This window comes from Microcebus murinus, chromosome 7 (genome assembly GCF_040939455.1).
Source record: "Microcebus murinus isolate Inina chromosome 7, M.murinus_Inina_mat1.0, whole genome shotgun sequence".
Lineage (NCBI taxonomy): Eukaryota > Metazoa > Chordata > Mammalia > Primates > Cheirogaleidae > Microcebus > Microcebus murinus.
Window position 1 is genome coordinate 84,448,893 of NC_134110.1, and position 19,465 is coordinate 84,468,357.

The 19,465-nt window shown below is 44.5% G+C and overlaps 1 protein-coding gene across 11 annotated transcripts in view; it reads left to right on the forward strand.

Moving 5' to 3' along the window:
• Window positions 1-15,639, forward strand: part of STAU2 (staufen double-stranded RNA binding protein 2) — a 311,803-nt gene extending 296,164 nt beyond the window's left edge. For all 11 annotated transcript variants that reach the window (XM_012735372.2, XM_076005212.1, XM_012735371.3 and 8 more), the window contains 2 exons: window positions 13,270-13,358; window positions 14,539-15,639. In XM_012735372.2, coding sequence (XP_012590826.1) covers window positions 13,270-13,358; window positions 14,539-14,629 — 180 coding nt within the window. In that variant the 3' untranslated portion in view covers window positions 14,630-15,639. The remainder of the gene's footprint in view (window positions 1-13,269; window positions 13,359-14,538) is intronic.
• The last annotated feature ends 3,826 nt before the right edge of the window (window positions 15,640-19,465 follow it).

The following is a 19,465-nucleotide window of genomic DNA, read 5'->3' on the forward strand; positions in this document are numbered from 1 at the left end:
CCCTGCTGTGTGTTCATGGACGTTACCTTGCAAGCTTGAACTTGGCCAGGTGTCAGCAGATGCTGCACCTGGGGATTTTTCCCCCCAGAGAGTCAGGTGTTAAACATTCACCAGCACAGCACTGTACATGGCAGAACCCTCCGGGAAGTCTACAAACACCCATCAGTCAGTCCCTGCGATAGGATGGTTTTGCTGATTCCATCTTCCAAACGGAGCACCAAGGCAGAGACGCTTTCTCACGTGGCCAGTGGTGAAGCTCGGGTCCACGGTTTCCCCCGACCATGGGAACGCAGCTTTCACCTGCCATCCACGCTCATAGCACGTCAGGTAGTTTTCATGTCGCGTCTCCAGTAATCCTCCTCACATTGCACATGTGCTGGTGCCCTTTACCCGTGTGGCCTTGTCCCTGTAAGCAGGCCAGCCTCTGAGCGCCAGGGGCCTGAAGGCCAAGGGCGCCTGCACCCGACAGAGGGCTCCAGGCAGTGGACGTCATCCAGTCTTACCACAGCGTCCACGGTGCCCTCGCTGGGCACAGGGTGCCTTCCTGTTTGGAACCCAAATCCCTTTGCCTGCCGCTTCCGCCCCTCGGCCTTGGCCCCGGCGCCTTCCCTGGAATGAGGCGCTGCCCTTTCCTACACAACAGCTTTAAACTCGCCCAGGACACTGCGCCCCTCAAGTCCCCGCGGCCTCCCAGCGCCCGCCCCGCTGCAGGGCTGTGCACTGCGGCGCCCTCCCGAGAACACCCTCCCCTGGCCCCAGTCCCACCCAAGCGCTGCCTCCCCTGACACCTGCGTCTTCTCCAGGGAGACCTGAGCGCCCCTTCTTGGTGACACTGTCGTGTCACCTTTCTCCACACAGTCATCTTGTTCTACAGCCGTCATCGGATGCCTTTCCCCCTGCTGGAAGACACGCTGTGCAGAGGCCGCGACCCTGTATGCTGGTCTTAGTTTGTTCCCGGTGCCTAGCGCGGTGCCTGCCCGTGGATAAGTATCTGCTGGAGGCACCGCCATAGCCAGCAGCGAGTCACGCGGGCCGGCCCCTCCCTCAAGGCAATAAGGGCAGGTGGTGACAAGTGCTTTGAGGGAAGTAAACAAGCTCATGTGACTTGCCCGGGTGCGGGGCTGGGGGTTATCTAGATGGACCCGGCAGGGGAAGCCCCCCTGGAGCCCCTCTCAGGCCGCAGCCCCCTCCCCCGCCCGGCAGGCCTCACCCCGCCCCGGCCCAACACCGGCCTGGTCTCAGGACAGAATCTGGCACCCAACATTTTCACCTCAGTGTGACTTTCAGTCCCTCTTTAAAGGATTTATATTCATTTTCCGTGGCTGGGGTAAGGCACTGCCACAAATATGGTGGCTTAAAACAACACAAATGTGTGATCTTTCAGTTCTGTACGTCGGACGTCCCGCCCGGCTGGCTGGGCTGAACTCAGGGCCTCAGCAGGGTCGTGTTCCCTCTGGAGGCTCCAGGGGAGAATCTGTTCCTTTGCTTTTTCCAGCTTCTAGAAGCCACTGCCTCCTTTGGCTCACCACCTTCCTCCCTATTCAGAGCCAGTAAAGACGCGTCCTCTGACCCTCCTTCCGTCGCCGCAGCTCCGTCTCTGACCGCAGCTGGGACGGGGTCTCTCGTCATAAGCTGCAGGTGTAGGTCGGGCCCCCCTAGATACCCAGGCCAATCGTCCCAGCTCAAGGTCCTCAACTTAGTCCCATCTGCAAAGTCCCTTTTGGCATATAAAGTACCATAGTCACAGGTACCGTGGATTAGGACATGGACATCTTTGGGGGCCACAATCCTGCCCCCCATAGGACTCCTACGTCTTAGAAGATCATCAGATGCACTTCTCGAGCTGCTGGGATACAGATTCAAACACCAACTTTAAAAGACATCTTTGTGGCTACCAAGGAATTTTAACATGGGTATTTTTTTTTTATTTTAGCGTATTATGGGGGTACAAGTGTTAAGGTTACATATATTGCCCATGCCCCCCCTCTACCCTCGAGTAAGAGCTTCAAGTGTGTCCATCCCCCAAACGTTGCACATCTTACTCATTGCGGTTGTATATACAAAGGATTTTTCGGTGCTGTTGTTAGGTGCGATCATGGCATGTATCTATTTGCTGCTACAGAAAAAACCTGGAGTAAGATGCATGAAACAAGATTGGCAAAATACTGATACTTCTTCATCTGGGTGATGGGGACTTCAGTATATTGTTTTTTGTACTTTTGTGAATGTTTAGAACTTTTAATTTTAAAAGTTAAAGAAATACACAAATATACCTGTGTAAAACCAGGTGAGGAGGTGAAGGAGACACATTTGGGGTGGGAGTGAGGGTCCTCTCTGGCTCCCTCTCTGCTGTACCCCACCTCTTGGATGGCCACCGGTGACAACCTCGGGCTCACCACCTGCCCCTGCCACTGAGAGAGTCGACAAGTCACCTGCCTTTACCGTCTTTTATGCTGGGGCCTCTATTTCAGTAAAACCAAATATTCAGAATTCAACAGAACCTTAAAGATTATCTTGTTTGACCACCACTCATTCCTTCTCCCCAACCCCCCACATGTAACCCAGAAATATACTAAGTGCAACAAAAATTGTGAAATAACTGTAATGTAAGGTTTTCTCAATTCCATACTCAAAGCCAAACGGAATTCTCACATGGACAGAGCAGTCCGTGGCCACGTTCAGTGGACATGCTTCAGGTTCTTTTCAGAGTGGAACATCAAGGACCAAGAAATCCCAAATGGACCTTCTGAGCAGTGGGGGTCTGAGAAGAATCCAGTGGTGACAGCTGCAGAGCCAGGCTCCTCTCAGGTGGCAGGGGCTGCCCCCTGGCCCTGTTTCAGGGTGTGCAACAATTAAGCTCCTGAGCAAAGCCCCAGATGTGGGGGCCGCCTGGGCAGGGTTCCCAGGCACCTCCTTTGCAGACCTCAGACTGGCCTAGGGAAGACAGAGTGCTCATTGCAGACCTCAAAGATGACAGAAGCCAAGGCCTCAGTGACCGACATCTCAGAAAGACAGTAGCTAATATCTGTCCTCCTTGGAGGTAAATCATGGTGCCCGAGAACCTTCTCTCAGATGGACAGATACAGCCCTGCCCTGCTTCTTCAGGATTGTGTATCCCGTGGCATTTGGCCGCAGACCCCGTGGGCGGGGCCGGGGCTGTGTTAGAGGAGAGAGGCATGGGAGGACCTGCCCCCCGCCCCGCCCCGCCCCGCGCCGTGGAGAAAGCAAATGAGGGCAAGACGCTGGCTCTGAGAATAGAGAGAAACAGAGGGAAGAAATGCGTCCATGCGCACCTGTCTGTCCGGGGGAGCTTCAGATGGCAGTGGATGGATAATCAATCACAGGATGTTCTGTAAACACACTGCGGTGGTTTCAAAGAGGGAAACGGCCCACCAGCCCAGGGCTGATCGCCACCCAGGAAAAAGATGTGAACACATAGAAGGCGGGTCGTGGTCCAGTGAGGCAAGTGGCAAGAGCTGTTAGGAACCCAGGCTGGCAGTTCGGGAAGCACCGTGAGGAAGAGAATGTACTGCAGGAGCGAAGGTGTGGAGGTAGAAAGCCTGGGTGTCTCCCCAGACAGCGAGGCAGGCCAGCCTGCCCAGGGCGGAAGGTCTGTGCAGGCAGGTTTCCTAGACCAGTTGGCCACCAGGGAGCTTGCTGGCGACGTGGACATCTGCCAGGTGTCCCTGAGGCTGGGAACTGGTCTGCTGGGTTGTGGATCAGACTCCGGGAAACACGCTGTATTGGACCGACAGGGAATGAGGTTGGAGGTGGAATGGGGCTGGGGCTGGAGGCCTTGAATGCCAGGCTGAAAGTACGGAGTGTGATTCTAGGAGTTATGATGGCTTTTGATTAAGAAGGAAGTTTAAGGGTTCTAAGGGTTCTCTTAGGAAGATCAGTGAGAGAGCAATGGGCTAAAGGAAGGAAGAGAAATATAAAGGAAACTGAACTTAACATGGAGATAGAAAGGGACTATGAAGAATTTTATGACTGGATGTTGGACTCAAGAGAGAGCCAAGGAGAGGAGGATGTGCAGGAACAGCCCTCATTTACTAGACATCTCTATGGTCAAGGCGTTCAGCTCTCAAATAATCCGATGCAGTAGGTGTTGCAGTCTCTAATTTACAGATGATGAAGAAGAGGCTCAGAGAGGTAAAGTGACTTGCATAGGGACACACAGCGGGTGTACAGTACAGCTGGAATTTTATTCCAGCCCTGATAGACTCCCAACGCCAAGCACTTTCCCTTCCTTGTGCAGATGGCAGGGAGAGTGTATCTCTCTTGCTGCCTTAACAAACTACCACAGACCTAATGGCTTAAAGCAACGCAAATGTACTGTCTTAGCGTTCCATAGGCCAGAAATCAGACAGGAGTCTCACTGGGCTAATATCAATTTGTCAGCAGTTCCTTTTTGGAGGCTCTAAAGGAGACTCTGTCTCCTGCCCTCTTTCAGCTTCCAGAGGCCACCCAGATCCCTTGACTCGTAGCCCCCTTCATCTGGCTTCAAAACCAACAACATTGCATGTCTTCAACCATCTTCCCTTGTCACATCTTTCTGTCTGACCAGAGCCAGGAAAGGGTCTCTGATTTTAAGGACTTGGGTGATCAGAGTGGACCCACCTGGATCCACTCCCAACTCAACGTTGGTTTCTAATCTCATGCACAGAATCCCTTTTGCCACGTGAGGCAGCAGGATCACAGATGCTGAGGGTTGGGACGCGGCCATCATGAGGGGCCGTCACTCCACCTGCCACACGGGCAGCATGCTGATGTCCCTGACACCCTGTGCTGGCAAACCCCATGACAAAGGGACCTTGGTGCTGAATCAAAAAATAATTAAATAAAGGGCAAAACAGGAATTTGAAAAGGAATAGTGTTGGGAAAACAGAAAGTATGGTTAGAGGAAGACTCGGCGGTGAGGATGCCGCTACCCAGTTTTGTTCTAACCATTGACAACGATCCTCAGCACAGTCAATCCTGCTTTAAATTCAGCTCTATGTTGTGGCCAAGGCCAGCAGCTGCACGGATTTCCCATTACTGTGAGCCCGACTGCAGAAGTAAAGGCCGTGGCTAAGTCTGTAGTTTCAGTGCTCCATTTTGTATTAATTCCCCAAATTCTAGAGTCAAAATACCCGTTCTTTGCTTTAGGCGACTGTCTAAAATCTGTATGTCCATGTCTCTCTGACCAACCAACCCTGTAGTTTTTTTCACAATGAGTAGCCGTCACCTTAGCAGGCTGGCTAAGGTGATTACCCTTTGTTCCGAGGGTAAGCCATTTTATAAAGTACCAATTTCATGGAAATTACCTGAACTAATAGGGTTGTGGAAGCATGAGGCTATAATGAAATTATTACTAAGCAGGGCAGCAAGTGGGTTAATTAAAGCTCAGCATAATCCTTTTTTCATCTTTAAAAAAAAGTCGTATCATTGATTCATCTGAAATGTAATAGACTGAAGAGCCTATGGTAACATGATAAAGTTTAAAAATACGAGTCTCTTTTTTATTTCTCTTATTTTATATAAAGAGAGACATGGCATTTAATTATAGTCCTTGCAAAGCAGGAAAAGGATAACTTAGAAACATTAAAATTCACATTCTTTGGGCAATAGACCTTCAGGCTTATTGAAGAAACTTCTAGTGTTTCAATTATTTAAATGATTTCATATAGAGCCAGTATCAGAGATTGTTGGGATGAGAAATTAGGAGAATCCTCCAACGCAGATGAATATGTTGCATTCCAAGCCTATCATTTCCTTATGACTAATTTAAGTCCGTGCCTATACGACTGCTGTGTGCGTTCTGAGGTGATTCTACAGGTAGAGCTGCTCCCAGGAAGAGTTCAACATGAGTGAGCCCTTTAGGGAAAAAAGGTAAAACAAAACAAAACTTGAACACTTAAAAAATAAAGGCCATGTTCAGACATGTATGGTTACCATTGACTTTAATGGGAATAGCCTGTTTATATCGGGGAATGAGGATATAAATTCGGTAGGGAAAGTGTGAAATGGAAAAACAAGGAAATAAAAGGACCCATTGGGCATCTTGTTCAATGATTCCCACAAAGAACTGCATGCCATGAGGGGGTGAGTTAAAATCCACATTTTGCTAATGAAGACTGCTGTTGTCTCTCAGGGAATGGCTTGATGCTGCTACGTTGTTGTTACAAATTGTTTAATCTCTGCAGAAGGAAGCAGGAGAATGGGCACTGGTTTCTACACTATTTACAAATTGCTAATTGACAACACGGAAGTTAGACGTTGCAGAAATAACTGGAAAGACTCACCTATAGTCTGTGGACATACACACACACACACACACACACACACACACACACACACACGCAAGCCAAGACCAACTAGGCATGAAAAGTATCCTATTGGCATCATGTTTCTGGCATTGCTATAACTACGCACAAAACAAGCCACACATGAAATGGTAGTGACATCTGTTCTAGAACCTGTGGGGCTTTACTCACAAAACAGTTGTAAAATCTTTAGGGGACAAAAATACTTCTGTGTATCTATGCAGATGGTTTCCTCTAAGGGACACACACACACACACACACACACACACACACGAAAATGGGTATCAGTGTTGAGCTGAAAAAGACAAGAATAAGGAATACTTCCTTTAATTTTTCTACTTCAAAGGAAGCTACATTTATTGCCTTGGCTGCACCTTTTCTTTTCTTTTTTAAAATCTCAGAACATAATTGTCATAAAGCTGAAGTTTAAGAGTCCAGTTGGTAGGCTGCGATAACATACAAATGGATGCTGAGTGTGTTTGTTTTGATTTGCTAGGAAAACATTTTCTGACGTTGGAAATGAAATCATTTAGTTGTCCATTTGTTTATGGCCAAAGACTTATGGAGGGTTTTGGGTACTTATGTTAGTGTATCTTTGAAATTCTCTAATCCACAGTGTGTGGGAAGTTACACAACTTGGATTTTAAGCATCACTCAGGATGTTCCTCATTAAGGAACTTGGATTTGCCTCCTTCCCACGACTCTCCAAGATTAGTTTATATTTATCATGAGGCAAATTGTCCACGCTGAAAGGGTGAACTGCAGAGAGTAGGATCTGAACATCTCGTTATCTATTTACCCGCTTAGTAAATAGAAAATTTAGAACTTGCTTTTTAATCAGGCTTCAAGTATATCTTCCCAGATGAAGGTTATTTGATTTTTCCCTCACTCCAAACAAGTGTCTTTTAATACTGCGTTGCATATTTATAATATACTTTGAATTTTTTAATGCAACTGACTTCTAGCAAGTTAACAATTTATTTAGTTGGTGTACTTTAAACATCAGGAATTTGTTGATTTTACCATTTTCTAGGCAGGTTTGGATGTGTTTAGTAAAACATTTTTGTGGACTGTTAAATTTTAGTATTTGTTCGCAAAGCCACTGTGTTATATGTTGTGCTTTGAAATAATTGATCTGATAGCAAAGGCTCATTCGCTTGTTGGCTTCAGTATATAACTGGTTCTTGGTAAATGTAATGTGGGTATTTCAGGAATTGTGCATAATCCTAGTATGGACATTTTGCTGTAGAGAAAGAAGTAAACCCATCTCCTTCCATGGAATTCTTTAATCTGTAAAGTGTCCTTTCTGGGAAAATAGGAAGTGATAAATTGTGGGAGAAGGAGACCCCCCATCCCTCCCCTGAGCCCATGACACTGGGGAAGGCAGCTGCCCCAAGGGTGGTTGCTTTGTTAGTACCCTGTGGGGGGTGGCTGGCCAGTGGGCCCTGCCCACTCTGCTCTCCAAAGCATACTGAATGTGTCACCCTCCATACATCACAGTCCAAACCTTTGCCCTCAGCCAGGCCCAGTGGCTCACACCTGTAATCCCAGCACTTTGGGAGGCAGGGGCAGGAAGATTGCTCAAGGCCAGGAGTTTGAGATCAGCCTGGGCAATATAGCAAGACCCTCTCTCTTGCTATTCAAGAGACTGGGATAGGAGGATCACTTGAGCTCAAGAGTTCAAGGCTACAGTGAGCTATGATTATGCCACTGCACTCCAGCCTGGGTGACAGAGAGAGACCCTGTCTCCACAAAAAACAAACAACAACAACAACAAAAACCCTTCGTCCTCATTCTCATTGCAGTATCCTATATTCCACAAGCCCAGCAAAACTCTGGAGCTTGTTTCTTCCTTCTGCTAGAAACCATAGAAAGTAAGACATTAAAAATCCTTTTCAGAAAAATGGTGAAGGTAGGCAAGGAAAGGAAGGTAGAAAAGGAAGCGAGACCTATGGAGAATCCAGTCATCTCATCTGTGGTCGTTAGGTAATTCTAAGTGTCAGAATAATTACTCCAGTCATTCAGTTTCAGCCAACGCTGCAGGTGCTACAGAAGTGCGGAGTGAAACCTTGAAAGTCAATCCAGGGCTGGGAGAAGGCTGTAGACAGGAAGCCATGTGATCCCCACAAGATAATCAATCCCTCTTCTAGGAAATGGAGACAACTTTATGAGCTTACATAGAGCAATTATTATGGGAAATAATTAATAGACCGAGTAAAATAATGATATTGAAAGAAGCTGTGCTGAAATTGGGTAGGCAGAATGCGAGCAGGTTGAAGTTTGAAGGAAATAGAGATGTGACCAAGAATATCAGCTGGGTTCAGATCTCTGTTCTGCCACTTTATTAGCTGTGTGACCTCTAGTAAGTTACTGAATTCTCTGGGCCTCTGTTTCCTTATGGGTCGGAGCTACCTTGCAGGGCTGTGATAACACACCTGAGGTCATGCAGGTAAAGGTCCCATGACCATGGTGGAGTGATGCTTATCAAATGGGAGCCGTGACTGTTTTACAGAGGTTAAGATAAAATGTCTTCATTGCCTTCTATAAATTAGAAAGAAGTCCTTTCATAAGCTATTGTGTTCGGGGTTATCAATAAGACGTGGGCTGAATTATCTCATCAGCTAGATAAGGGAATGTTATTTGGAAACCTGTAAGCATACCTTTGGAGGGAAGCAGCCACACAAGAATTCTGAAAATCCGTTCGTGGCATTCAGTGAAAGAGCACATTGCCATTCCGGTCTGTAGGACATTCTTTGAGTGATGACAGTCATTTTGACAGTGCACAGGAGACCTGCCTGGCTGGTTGATAAAATCATTCAGGAGATTTTGCAAGAGCTAAAACACTGAACCTGCTCGCCAAGACCTGGCCTTCTTCTCATATGAGCATCTCTCTTTGGATGGAAGAGACCAGGTGGCATAGGTCTGGGACTGGGTGAATTCCAAGTATTCCCAAAGCAGCTAGTGAAAATAGGCTACAATTAGCCAACACAGGATTTGTTTTCTTAAAAATTTGTTTTCAGTTGTTGTTTTGGCCTTGTTGGGAATAAAACAGGTCCAAGAATCCCTGGAGCTCTCAGGAGTCTCATTCAGCAATATCACATCGCAAATGTTAATTTCCTGGCACTCAGTAGCCTTCTGTAGTAGTCCATTTGGGATCCGGTAATACCACTACTGGGTATTTATTCAAAGAAAGGGAAATCAGCATATTGAAGAGATATTTGCACTCTGATGTTCATTGCAGCACTATTCACAATAGCCCAGATATGGAATCACCCAAAATGTCTATGGACAGATGAATGGATAGAGAAAACGTGGTGTATATACACAATAGAATACTATTCAGCCTTAAATAAGAAGGAAATTTGTCATTTGTGATAACATGGAATTGGAGAATATCATGCTAAGTGAAATAAGCCAAACACAAAAAGACAAATAATGCATGTTCTCATTTATACGCGAGATCTGAAACAATTCAACTCTTAGAAAGTATGATGGTGGTTACAAAGGCTGAGGGCTGGGGTAATGTGGAGATGATTGCCAAAGGGCATAAAATCTCAGCTAGAAGTAATAAGTTTGATTTTATTTTTTGAGATTTATTGCACAGTGTGGTGAATATAGCTAAATATTGAGTACTATCCATTTCAATATCACTATGAGAGTAAATTTCAAATGTTCTCATCATAGAAAATGTTAAATATTTTAGGTGATGCATACGTTAGTTAGCTTGCCTTAATCATTCTACATTGTATTAAAAAATCATAACATCACTTTGTACCCCACAAATATACACAACTATACATAATTTGTCAATATACAGTAAAAAATAATAAAATTTTAAATAGTCCATTTGGGAAGAAATTGATAAATATCAGGATTCCTGCCAATAATTCACATTTTAACAGATCAGAATAAAATAGCTGATCATTTGTTCAAAATTACTGAATATATAAAGTAGAACTCTAAGTTGATTAGCTCACCCACCAAGTCGGGGAGATCTGGAAAGACAGTCTGGCATGGATTGGTCTTTAGCGCCCACAGGTGAGTGGGCTGGGCTGGCAGCAGCCCATGCGCATGTGTGAGGTGGGACAACCCAGGTTGATGTAACAAGCCCTCGAGAATGTACACACCCACCAGGCTGCTCTCGCCACAGCCGTCCGAGCACGTCAGGACTTGAAAGGCCCTCTGAGTTCACCGAATCAAATCCAAGTGAGAGTCCGATTCCTCTGTGCATTTCTTTTTTGGAGGCGGACTGTCCACACCTGAGTCTTTTGAGGATAAATTTAATTTTGAAAGCAGCAAAACTTCAGACAAAGCCAAGTCAAGTGAATAAAGTAATAATCAGGATGAACACATTAAAAATAGGTGGAGCCATAAAATGACCAAACTGGTTTCCTTGTATGACCCACAAAGTGGTTCCGAGAGGCAATTCCAGAAGCACCTAGAGAAACACCCTCCTCCCACTGCTGGTGCCTACACAGCCTCTCTGAGGGCAGACAGGAAGCTCATAGTAAGATCTTTAAAAATGAGCATTGTTTTTGGCCCAGAAATTCAATTTTTAGGAATCTGTCATAAGGACAGTTATTGAGATGATTTAACACAAAGATTTAACACAAAGTAGGGAGCTTGGCACAGTGTTCATAACAGCTTACAAATTAGAACGGGCCTAACCGTCCAACACTAGGGATATAGAAGGGTGTATACAGGCAATAGGGTCCCGTGGAGTCATGAAAAATGATGCTACTGAAATGTTTCTGTTGATATAGAAAACTGCTCATGAGCAATGGAAAAAGCAGGTTATACAACAGGTCAATAGATAAAGAAAATGCTGCGTGTGTACACCATGGAATACCATCCAGCCATTAGAATGAATGAAATCTTGTCATTTGTGGCAACATGGATACACCTGGGGAACATTATGCTAAATGCAATAAGCCAGGAACAGAAAGTTAAACTCCACTTGTTCCTATGTGGAAGCTAGAAAAAAAAATTGATCTTATAGAAGTAAAAAGTAGAACAGAGGATTCTAGAACCTGGGAAAGGTGCCCAGGCCTAGTCTGTAGACCTGTGTGGGCACTCACCTGAGCACACCTGCACTACAGAGCCCCAAAGGAAGGAGTAGTATAAAGGGAAAGAAAGGACACGTTTTGACTTTTGGTTGGATACAGGAGTTTTGATTCAAAATACAAAACAAAAACAGAAAGACCAAGGGAGAAGAAAGAAAATATTCTAATGAATATTATACACTAAATTCTGCACACAGACATTTTATGGCAGCTTTATTCATAATCACCGAGAAACTGGAAACAATCAAGATGTCCCTCAGTAAGTGCGTGGGTAAACAAATTGTGGTACATCCATGATGTTGGATACTATTCAGCAATAAAAGTGAGTATCAAGTTCATTCACAAAAAAGACATAGAGGAACTTTAAATGCACATTGCTAAGTGAAAGAAGCCAATCTGAAAAGGCTCCAAACTGCACGATTCCAACTAGTCTAAGATGTTCTGGAAAAGGCAAAACTGGGGAGACAGTAAAAGGATCAGTGGTCGGTGGGGGAGAGGGATGACGAGGTGGAGCACAGAGGATTTTAAGGACAGTGAAAGTATTTTGCGTGATACTAAAATGGTGGGTATGTGTCATTATGCATTTGTCAAAACCCACAGGATGGACAGCACCAAGACTGACCCCTAATGTAAACCATGTACTTGAGATAATGATAAGGTATCATCGACATTTGCTCATCAGTTGTAACAAATGTGCCATACCCATGCAGGATGTTAATAATTGGGGAAACCGTGTTTGGGGAAGGGAGGAAGAGGGTGTACATGGGAACACTGTGTACAACCAGCTCAATTTTTCTGTAAACCTCACAAGTCTACTAATTGGAAAATCAAACCCCCAAAATATATTATGAATAAAGAAATCATGCACTTAGCTACCCGAAAGGGGCCCTTGGCAGATAAAAGTTTGGGAAACTGCAAGAGCTAGCTCTTTTTCAAAGGCAACTGAGAGAAGATACAGATGACCCAAGTGTGAACCAGCGGGATGCCCCGAGATTAAAACAACCCTGACTGCTCACACCTGTCTCAGACCCAACAAAGCCCTTCCAGTCCCGCTTAGCAGTGCAGGGGTGTGGGGGAGGGGGGGAAGATCCGAATTCTTATTCAAAGAAATAACAATTTGGAACGTGCACAAGAGTGTCAACAAGTTATGTAGATCTTATCAGCATGGCATTTTTGGTGCCTCCCAGCTATCCGGCTGGGCTCCATCAGCCTGTTAACACCTTCCAGCTTCCTACGCACCATGAGCCTATCAACACCTCGGGAGGCTCTGCCCCAGCAAGGCCTGCCTCCCCAGCGCCCCAAGGAGCCCGAATTTTCTTTCTTTCCCTCTCCACTCTCGATCCCATCATACCATCTGCTCAGTATGCACGAGGACCTGCCGCCCTTCCTCTGCCAACTGCTGTGACTTAGCTGGGGCCAAACCGTCTATGAAATTGAACACTAACTTTGAAAGAGTACTCAAGGTGGAAAATTCTGACATCCTCACACATGAAGGAAGAGAATGTATAGTTTCAGGAATGTGGGAAATGGTGCAAAGTCATCATTCAAGTATTTTAAGTGTGTGTGCGAGGTGTTTTTACCTTTGCAGATAAAACATCTCGATTTTGCAAAATTATGGAGAAAGGATAAGATGTGAGACTTGTGGAGATTTCTTTCTCCACCCCTGCTAAAAATAAAGTCAACAAAACTCCACCCCTCCTCTCATAGTTCTGGTCATGTATATACATTGCTTCATGATAATGCTGCCTTTCAGATGTAATTTTGCTTAACGATCAAAAAGAAAAGGTCATTTATTTAGACTAATGAAAATGGCAGGCTTTACATCTCGGCTTTCTTATACAATTATCTGTTCATTACAGTAAAGTCAGTGAATGGCTCTCCTTGTTTGTTTTCTTTTTTAGGCAGCTTTAAGTGCCTTGAAACAATTTTCTGAACAAGGACTGGATCCAATCGATGGGGCAATGAATATTGAAAAAAGTTCTCTTGAAAAGTGAGTAAATCTTCTGTCAGCATTCTTACATTTATAATTGTATAAGTGTATGAAAGATAAGACAGATAATAATAAGATTTAAAAAATCAACACAATATCTACATCTTACAAAATTCTTCATAATACAATTACGAATTAAATATAAGTAAATGAAAAACAGCATATACAGTCATATCCTCCGACAATATGTCTGTGAAAGTTTTAACCTGCTAATTGATCGTGGTTTCTGCATTTTAATGCCTTTGTTGGAAGTATTTATGTGAGTTTTGTTGACTGTTGGTACTTGCAAAACTTGTAAAAGATTCTTTTTCGCTTCATACTGTTGAGCATTGAGTGGCTAAGCCATTTTCAGAGGTAGAAGCTTTCACTCACATTCCTGCTAAGCTGTGGGCAAAACAGAGAGAAAAGAGAAAAAGAAGTTGAGAGGAGGCATCCCTCCTCTTGGCCGCATTTGGTTTTTCACATTGTTATACGAAGCACCAGCACACATTGCCACAGGAGTGTGGCTCCCAAGGGCTACAAAGGCAAAAAGGTGCCTGTGACAATTATTTCTGAAATGCAGTTCATGCCTTTTTTTTAATGAGTTTTGAACACAAAAGCCTCATCTAAGAGACTGAATTTTGGGTCTCTCCAGAGACCTCGATCTACCCCAAAGAAAATGAAAGCAATTATATTTACATAGAATTCAAACTCTTTCAAAGCAGTGATAATAGCAGGTGAGATCTCAGAACACACATAGGAAATGTTATTTAAAGATTTAAAAAAAGAGAGAGAGAGAGATAACCCAGGAAGTGAAAAAAACTAGGTATACCAATCTGATCTCACAGTTAAATGAGTTTGCCAAAATAAGTAAATAATTAATCAGAATTTTAGAAACTTAAAAAGCAGCATTTGGTCATTAATGTTTAAAAGGCGAGAGCGTGAGAAGAGAACATTTGGTAAACTAGACCTGGCATTTTTAAGTCGCCCTATAGATCGGCAACCATTTTATAAGCTAATTTAATCAAAACCATCTCCACATGATCTCATCAGTAGACTATCTGAGCATAAATATTGTTGTTTCACTTTAAAACGTCACTTTTGTGGTGACCTTTGAGTCCTATGTGCTATCTGCTAATAAACATGTCTGAAGATGTGCAACCCCAGACCCTCAGCTCTTGTTAATGTATTAATCTTCCAGACAAGCCAAGCAGCTGAGAGAGAAAGTGGAGGATGACCAGGCGCCCCCCGGCTCCATGGCTCAGGACTGCAAGAAATCAAGCCCCGTCTAGCGGCTCCCAGAACCCGCCGCCGCCACCGCATCCTTATAAACCTGTCAGCACGCATGAGGGTGTCCGTGTTCAGGGAAATGAATGACTAATACCATCATTTGAGAGTCTCATGTGAAGACAACACTATTCTAACACAAGAGATAATATACATGGTACTGTTTATTCAACTGGGGGAAAATAAAACTTTTGAGCATTTCCCTTGGAACTTGAGATCAGATCATAACTCATTTGCCCCGAGGCGGCAGAAATCTGATCCTGCTACTGGAGCTTAAAATAACAAGTAAAGAAAAGTGTTAGAAACAGAGCTAAAATTTTCAAATGATTAATAGAGAAGTTGGGTTTGGTTCCGTTGTTATGATTGTTTTGTCGTGGCACTTGTGTTCACTTATACTCTCTCTCTCTCTCTCTCTCTCATTTCAAATAATGCTTGACAATTCGCAAACTAACCAATGACGTGCTGTGGAATGTGATGGTCGTTGTCTTCATATAGAGTCACATGGTTTCTCTTTTTATGCAGATATTTGTAATCTTCATCCTATATCAATATGAATAACTTTAAGGTGCACTATGGAAAGATGTATGCAAACATGTTTTAAATCAGGTCAGGTATTTGATTAAAAATATCAACTCATGTTAGGAGCAAGTAGTTTCAATGTACTCCAGGAATTTCAAAACAAAACAAGACGAAGCAGTCGTGCGTTTTGAGCTCCATATACTCTTAGCAACTAAGGCGGCGTCTTGCCCCTACACATCATTTTCCTGGATCTCCCTCTGTCGTGGGAGTCGCATCCACCCCCATCCGTGTGTTGTAGCCACTCACGGTTTGCATCAAGAGTGTTTTTAGTAACTGCCTCTGGCCTTGGGACAGTGAGTAGGGGCAAAGTAACTAACGTCCGTGGCGGGCAGGGAAAGCCTGTTGGAGATGTTCATAGCCAGCCACGCTCTGGACCAGCATGTTGGAATCCAGTGCAGAGCAAATGCAGTAAAAATTTGATCGGTTTCTGTGTGAAGTGTTGTTATTGTTGTTCTTTCGTTCTATCACTCTCATCTTTGAAGTGTCACCTCAGTGAAACCCATCCGAAAGGCCACCACCCGGCCTAGTCATCCTGCCCGGCAGTGGGATTAGAGAGTGGACAGGGGACAGGCCGTATCTGCGAAACTGCAGAGCCGACTCCTGGGTGACTCCGGGGCCGGTCCCGGACCAGGGCCAACGTCATCTCATTGTTCAGCCTTTCTCCTTATTGATTTGCAAAGGTTGTGCAATGAGAAAACACTATATGGTCTAACTGCTCGCCCAACATGACAATAGGAATATAATTATGTAAGATTTCACAAGCAAAACCACCGCAAGTCATGATCCGGCTGACTCACACGCGACCGGACAATAAACAAACAGCAACATAAGGAAATAACTCTAGGGTTGTTTTTAATGGTTCCCATGTGGGAAGCCCGTCAGTGCTGGGAGGGCCGGGTGCCCCTGGAGGAAATAGGTTTTGTTACATAAAGCCGGTGCTTGTGAAAAGAGCAGCACATTTGCAAAGTCGGGGTTCACCAAGGTAAACCGGGAGGAACACAGAGACACAGAGGGCCCCAAACCGTCCTCTCAGGCCCTTTCTTCTGCAAGCCGTCACCACCTGAGGCTCTGGCCTCAGATGGGGCAGGGACCACTTCAGGCAGGATCACTGAAGTGGATCTTCAGTTTACCCGGAGCAATAAACATAGTCCCTCCTGCAAGGGACTCCAGCGAACTACGCCACGGCTGTCAGGCCTGTGGGAGAGCAGTGAGCTCGGGAAACAAACAAAGCTAATCAGTTCTCATGACCCAAGTATCTGAAGCATTTAAGTCTTGAGCCGTCTGACAGCATTCACCCTTCCAGCTGATAGATCCCTGAACACAATAGAGTAGTGGGAGTGGAGGTGGGGGGGACAGATATTTGTATAGGATCTCAGGTTTAGGGAGAGATGATTGATTCAAAATTCCATCCCCTCTACCTGCCTGAAGACCTTCAGATATTTTCTCCGGAACAGCAGCACTTCCTGGGAACCGGCTGGGCTTTCTTGGGGTTGAATTGCTGATGCAAATGATGGGTGGCCTGCAGTCCCTGGCAGGGACCCACTGCAGTGCTCGGTTCCAAAGCGCAGCGTTATATATCATCAGAGGGGAAACTATTAAGTAGATTTATTGAAAGTATGTTTCTTCGGCACAAGGAGATCTTTTTGATGAAAAATGGAACTCATTATTCTTTAAAGGACACAGATTGACTTATCTCCTTTATCAATTACAGTGTCTGCTTTCAGCTTTTCTCCATCAGCCCTGGGCTTTGTAGTCACTTCCCAGTGCTGAGGCCAATGTGTTTTATGAAAAAGGTTTATTTTTACATTTTAATTGGAAATATAATATTGCACTTTGGAACCCTGACCATCCTTTCCAGTGCAACGTGCCAAAGATCAGTAGTGAGACGCCACTGACGAGGCTGTGTGACAGGTTCCTCCCTTTCCTGGGGTGACTCCTCCGAGGAGTTGTCCTAGCATTCCTCTCCCCAGCGAACATTCTTCAGAGTAATTTTTTTTTTTTTTGGACAGCTTCAACCAATTTCCTGTACTATAAAATAAAAATAGATTAATGAAAAACCTACCTTATCATACGGAGGTTTTCAGGATTCCTAGTGACTTTAGAAATGTGGTCCAGACCGACTGATTAGTGTTTAAATCCTGCTGCAGGTTATTACTGTAGCTATGGGAGACTGCTTTGTACCTTTTAGTTTCTGAAGGCTACTTGCTACCATTACGGCCAAGGATGATAGAGAACCTAACAGTTTTGCACACAGAGCTGATAAGTCATTAAAGGCATAATAATCATGTGTGAACTTGTCTTCGAGTCTCCCATAGCCTGACTCACCATAATCTGATAAATGTGTAAGTCATACATTGACTACATGGAAAATGAATGATCTATCCTTCAACACCCACTGAGAAAATCATCTCTAATTCTCACTGCCTACATGACAGATACAGGCACTCATGATAATCTATGGCATTACTGTTGACAAGATATTATACCCTCAACCCCAAGGGGGACTGTGGCATTTCTTAATCAAGAACACGGCAAGTCCAAAAACCCCTTCACTTCAGAGGTCAATGGACCCATGGGACCATCCTTCCCCCATCTTCTCATATCTGTTTATTTTCCTTCCATAGGCTAGCAGATTCAATTCTAATCCCCACCCCCAGATACATTCCACTATTTCCACAATCATATGTGCATGTCTTCATGAGAAGGGACTTTGTAATGCCTGCAAATTCAAAGCAAAGACTTCCTTAGACCTGATCAAACCCAACTGTCTATTTTTGGCACACACCACCCAAGTTCCATCTCCACCTTGCCAGAATTCGTTTAAAAGTCACTGTGTTGAGGAAGCTTTCCTGTTCCACGCTAACCTCTTCACCTGAGTAAGAGTTCTCTTAACTGTATCCATCCCCAACACAATCTGATGTGTGTGTGCTGGAAATTCAGGAAATAGAAAGCAAACAAAACAACTTTACCATAAAGAACACGTACTCGAGCTAGTGGGAAGGACAGACCGAGGACATGAGCCTGGATGACTGGATGTTCTCTACTCAGAACCACTGGGTTGTAGCCAGTTGTTCACCTACTTGACTCCTTCAGTCAGTCACTTATTCACTCTCTCACTCATCCTACTGTGATTGGGGCACTGTGCTATGTATTCTGGTGACACTGTCAAATAAGCCAGGCCTGCTTTTAAGGAACTTTCACTCTAGTAGTATGTCTTATCTTACTGCCATCCACGGACCCCAAACGTCCACTGACTCCCCTCCCCACAATAACACACACTAGGCTTAACGCTCTTTACACTCACCCACACTCAGGAGGCCATCAGTCCAATTCGTTCTTCACTGTATCTCCTGACCCAGGAGCAGTGCTCACCTTAATACGGTAAGTACTCAGGATATATTTGTTGACTAGATGAATGACCTGAAAATCTGTCACGATAAATTTGCCCATCTAATTGCATCAGCAGTGACCTGGACCCATGGACAGAGAAGTCTGGCCTCCTGGGTGGAGCCTCCTGCCTGGGAATAAACTTCTAGTTCTAGTCCTGTCAGCTTGCAGCCTATTGAAGTCATTTAACATCTTTGAGTTTCAACTTTTCATGCAAAACTGGGAATAAGAATATGCAGGAGTATATGGACTATTTATTTTTATTTTTAATTTTTTTTTTTTTAGAAATGGGCCTTCACTATGTCACCCAGATTGGATTCAAACTGAGGTTCAAGTGCTCCTCCTGCCTCAACCTCCTGAGTTGTGGGACTACAGGCATGCACCACCACCCCAGGCTAGTTTTTAAAAATTTTTAAAGATGGGGTCTCACTGTGTGGCCCAGGCTGGTCTTGAACTTGGGCCACAAGCAATCATCCCGCATTGGCCTTCCAAATAGCTGGGACTACAAGCATGTGCCACTATGTCTGGCTATGGACTATTTTTAAAAGTGCACAAGTTATGAAAGTTATTTTAATCAAAGTTAGTGAGTATTAAGGAAGGGGCAACAGTCTAGGAGTCAAGAGTCCAGGCACCTGGTTCAGACACCCTTAGTGATGGGTGTAGCCTTCCAGGTCTCAGTTTCCACATGTATAAAATGCCCCTAAGAGCACTACAGCACTAAATTTATCTTTATATTAGTACCCCTATTAGTGGTATGCTTATATTCACATTTTGTCTCTAATATATGTGAATTTTTTTACCAAATACCTGGAAGGAAAATATCACTCTTACATCAATTAGGATTGTTTTTGTTGCTAGTTATAAAAACTAATTCA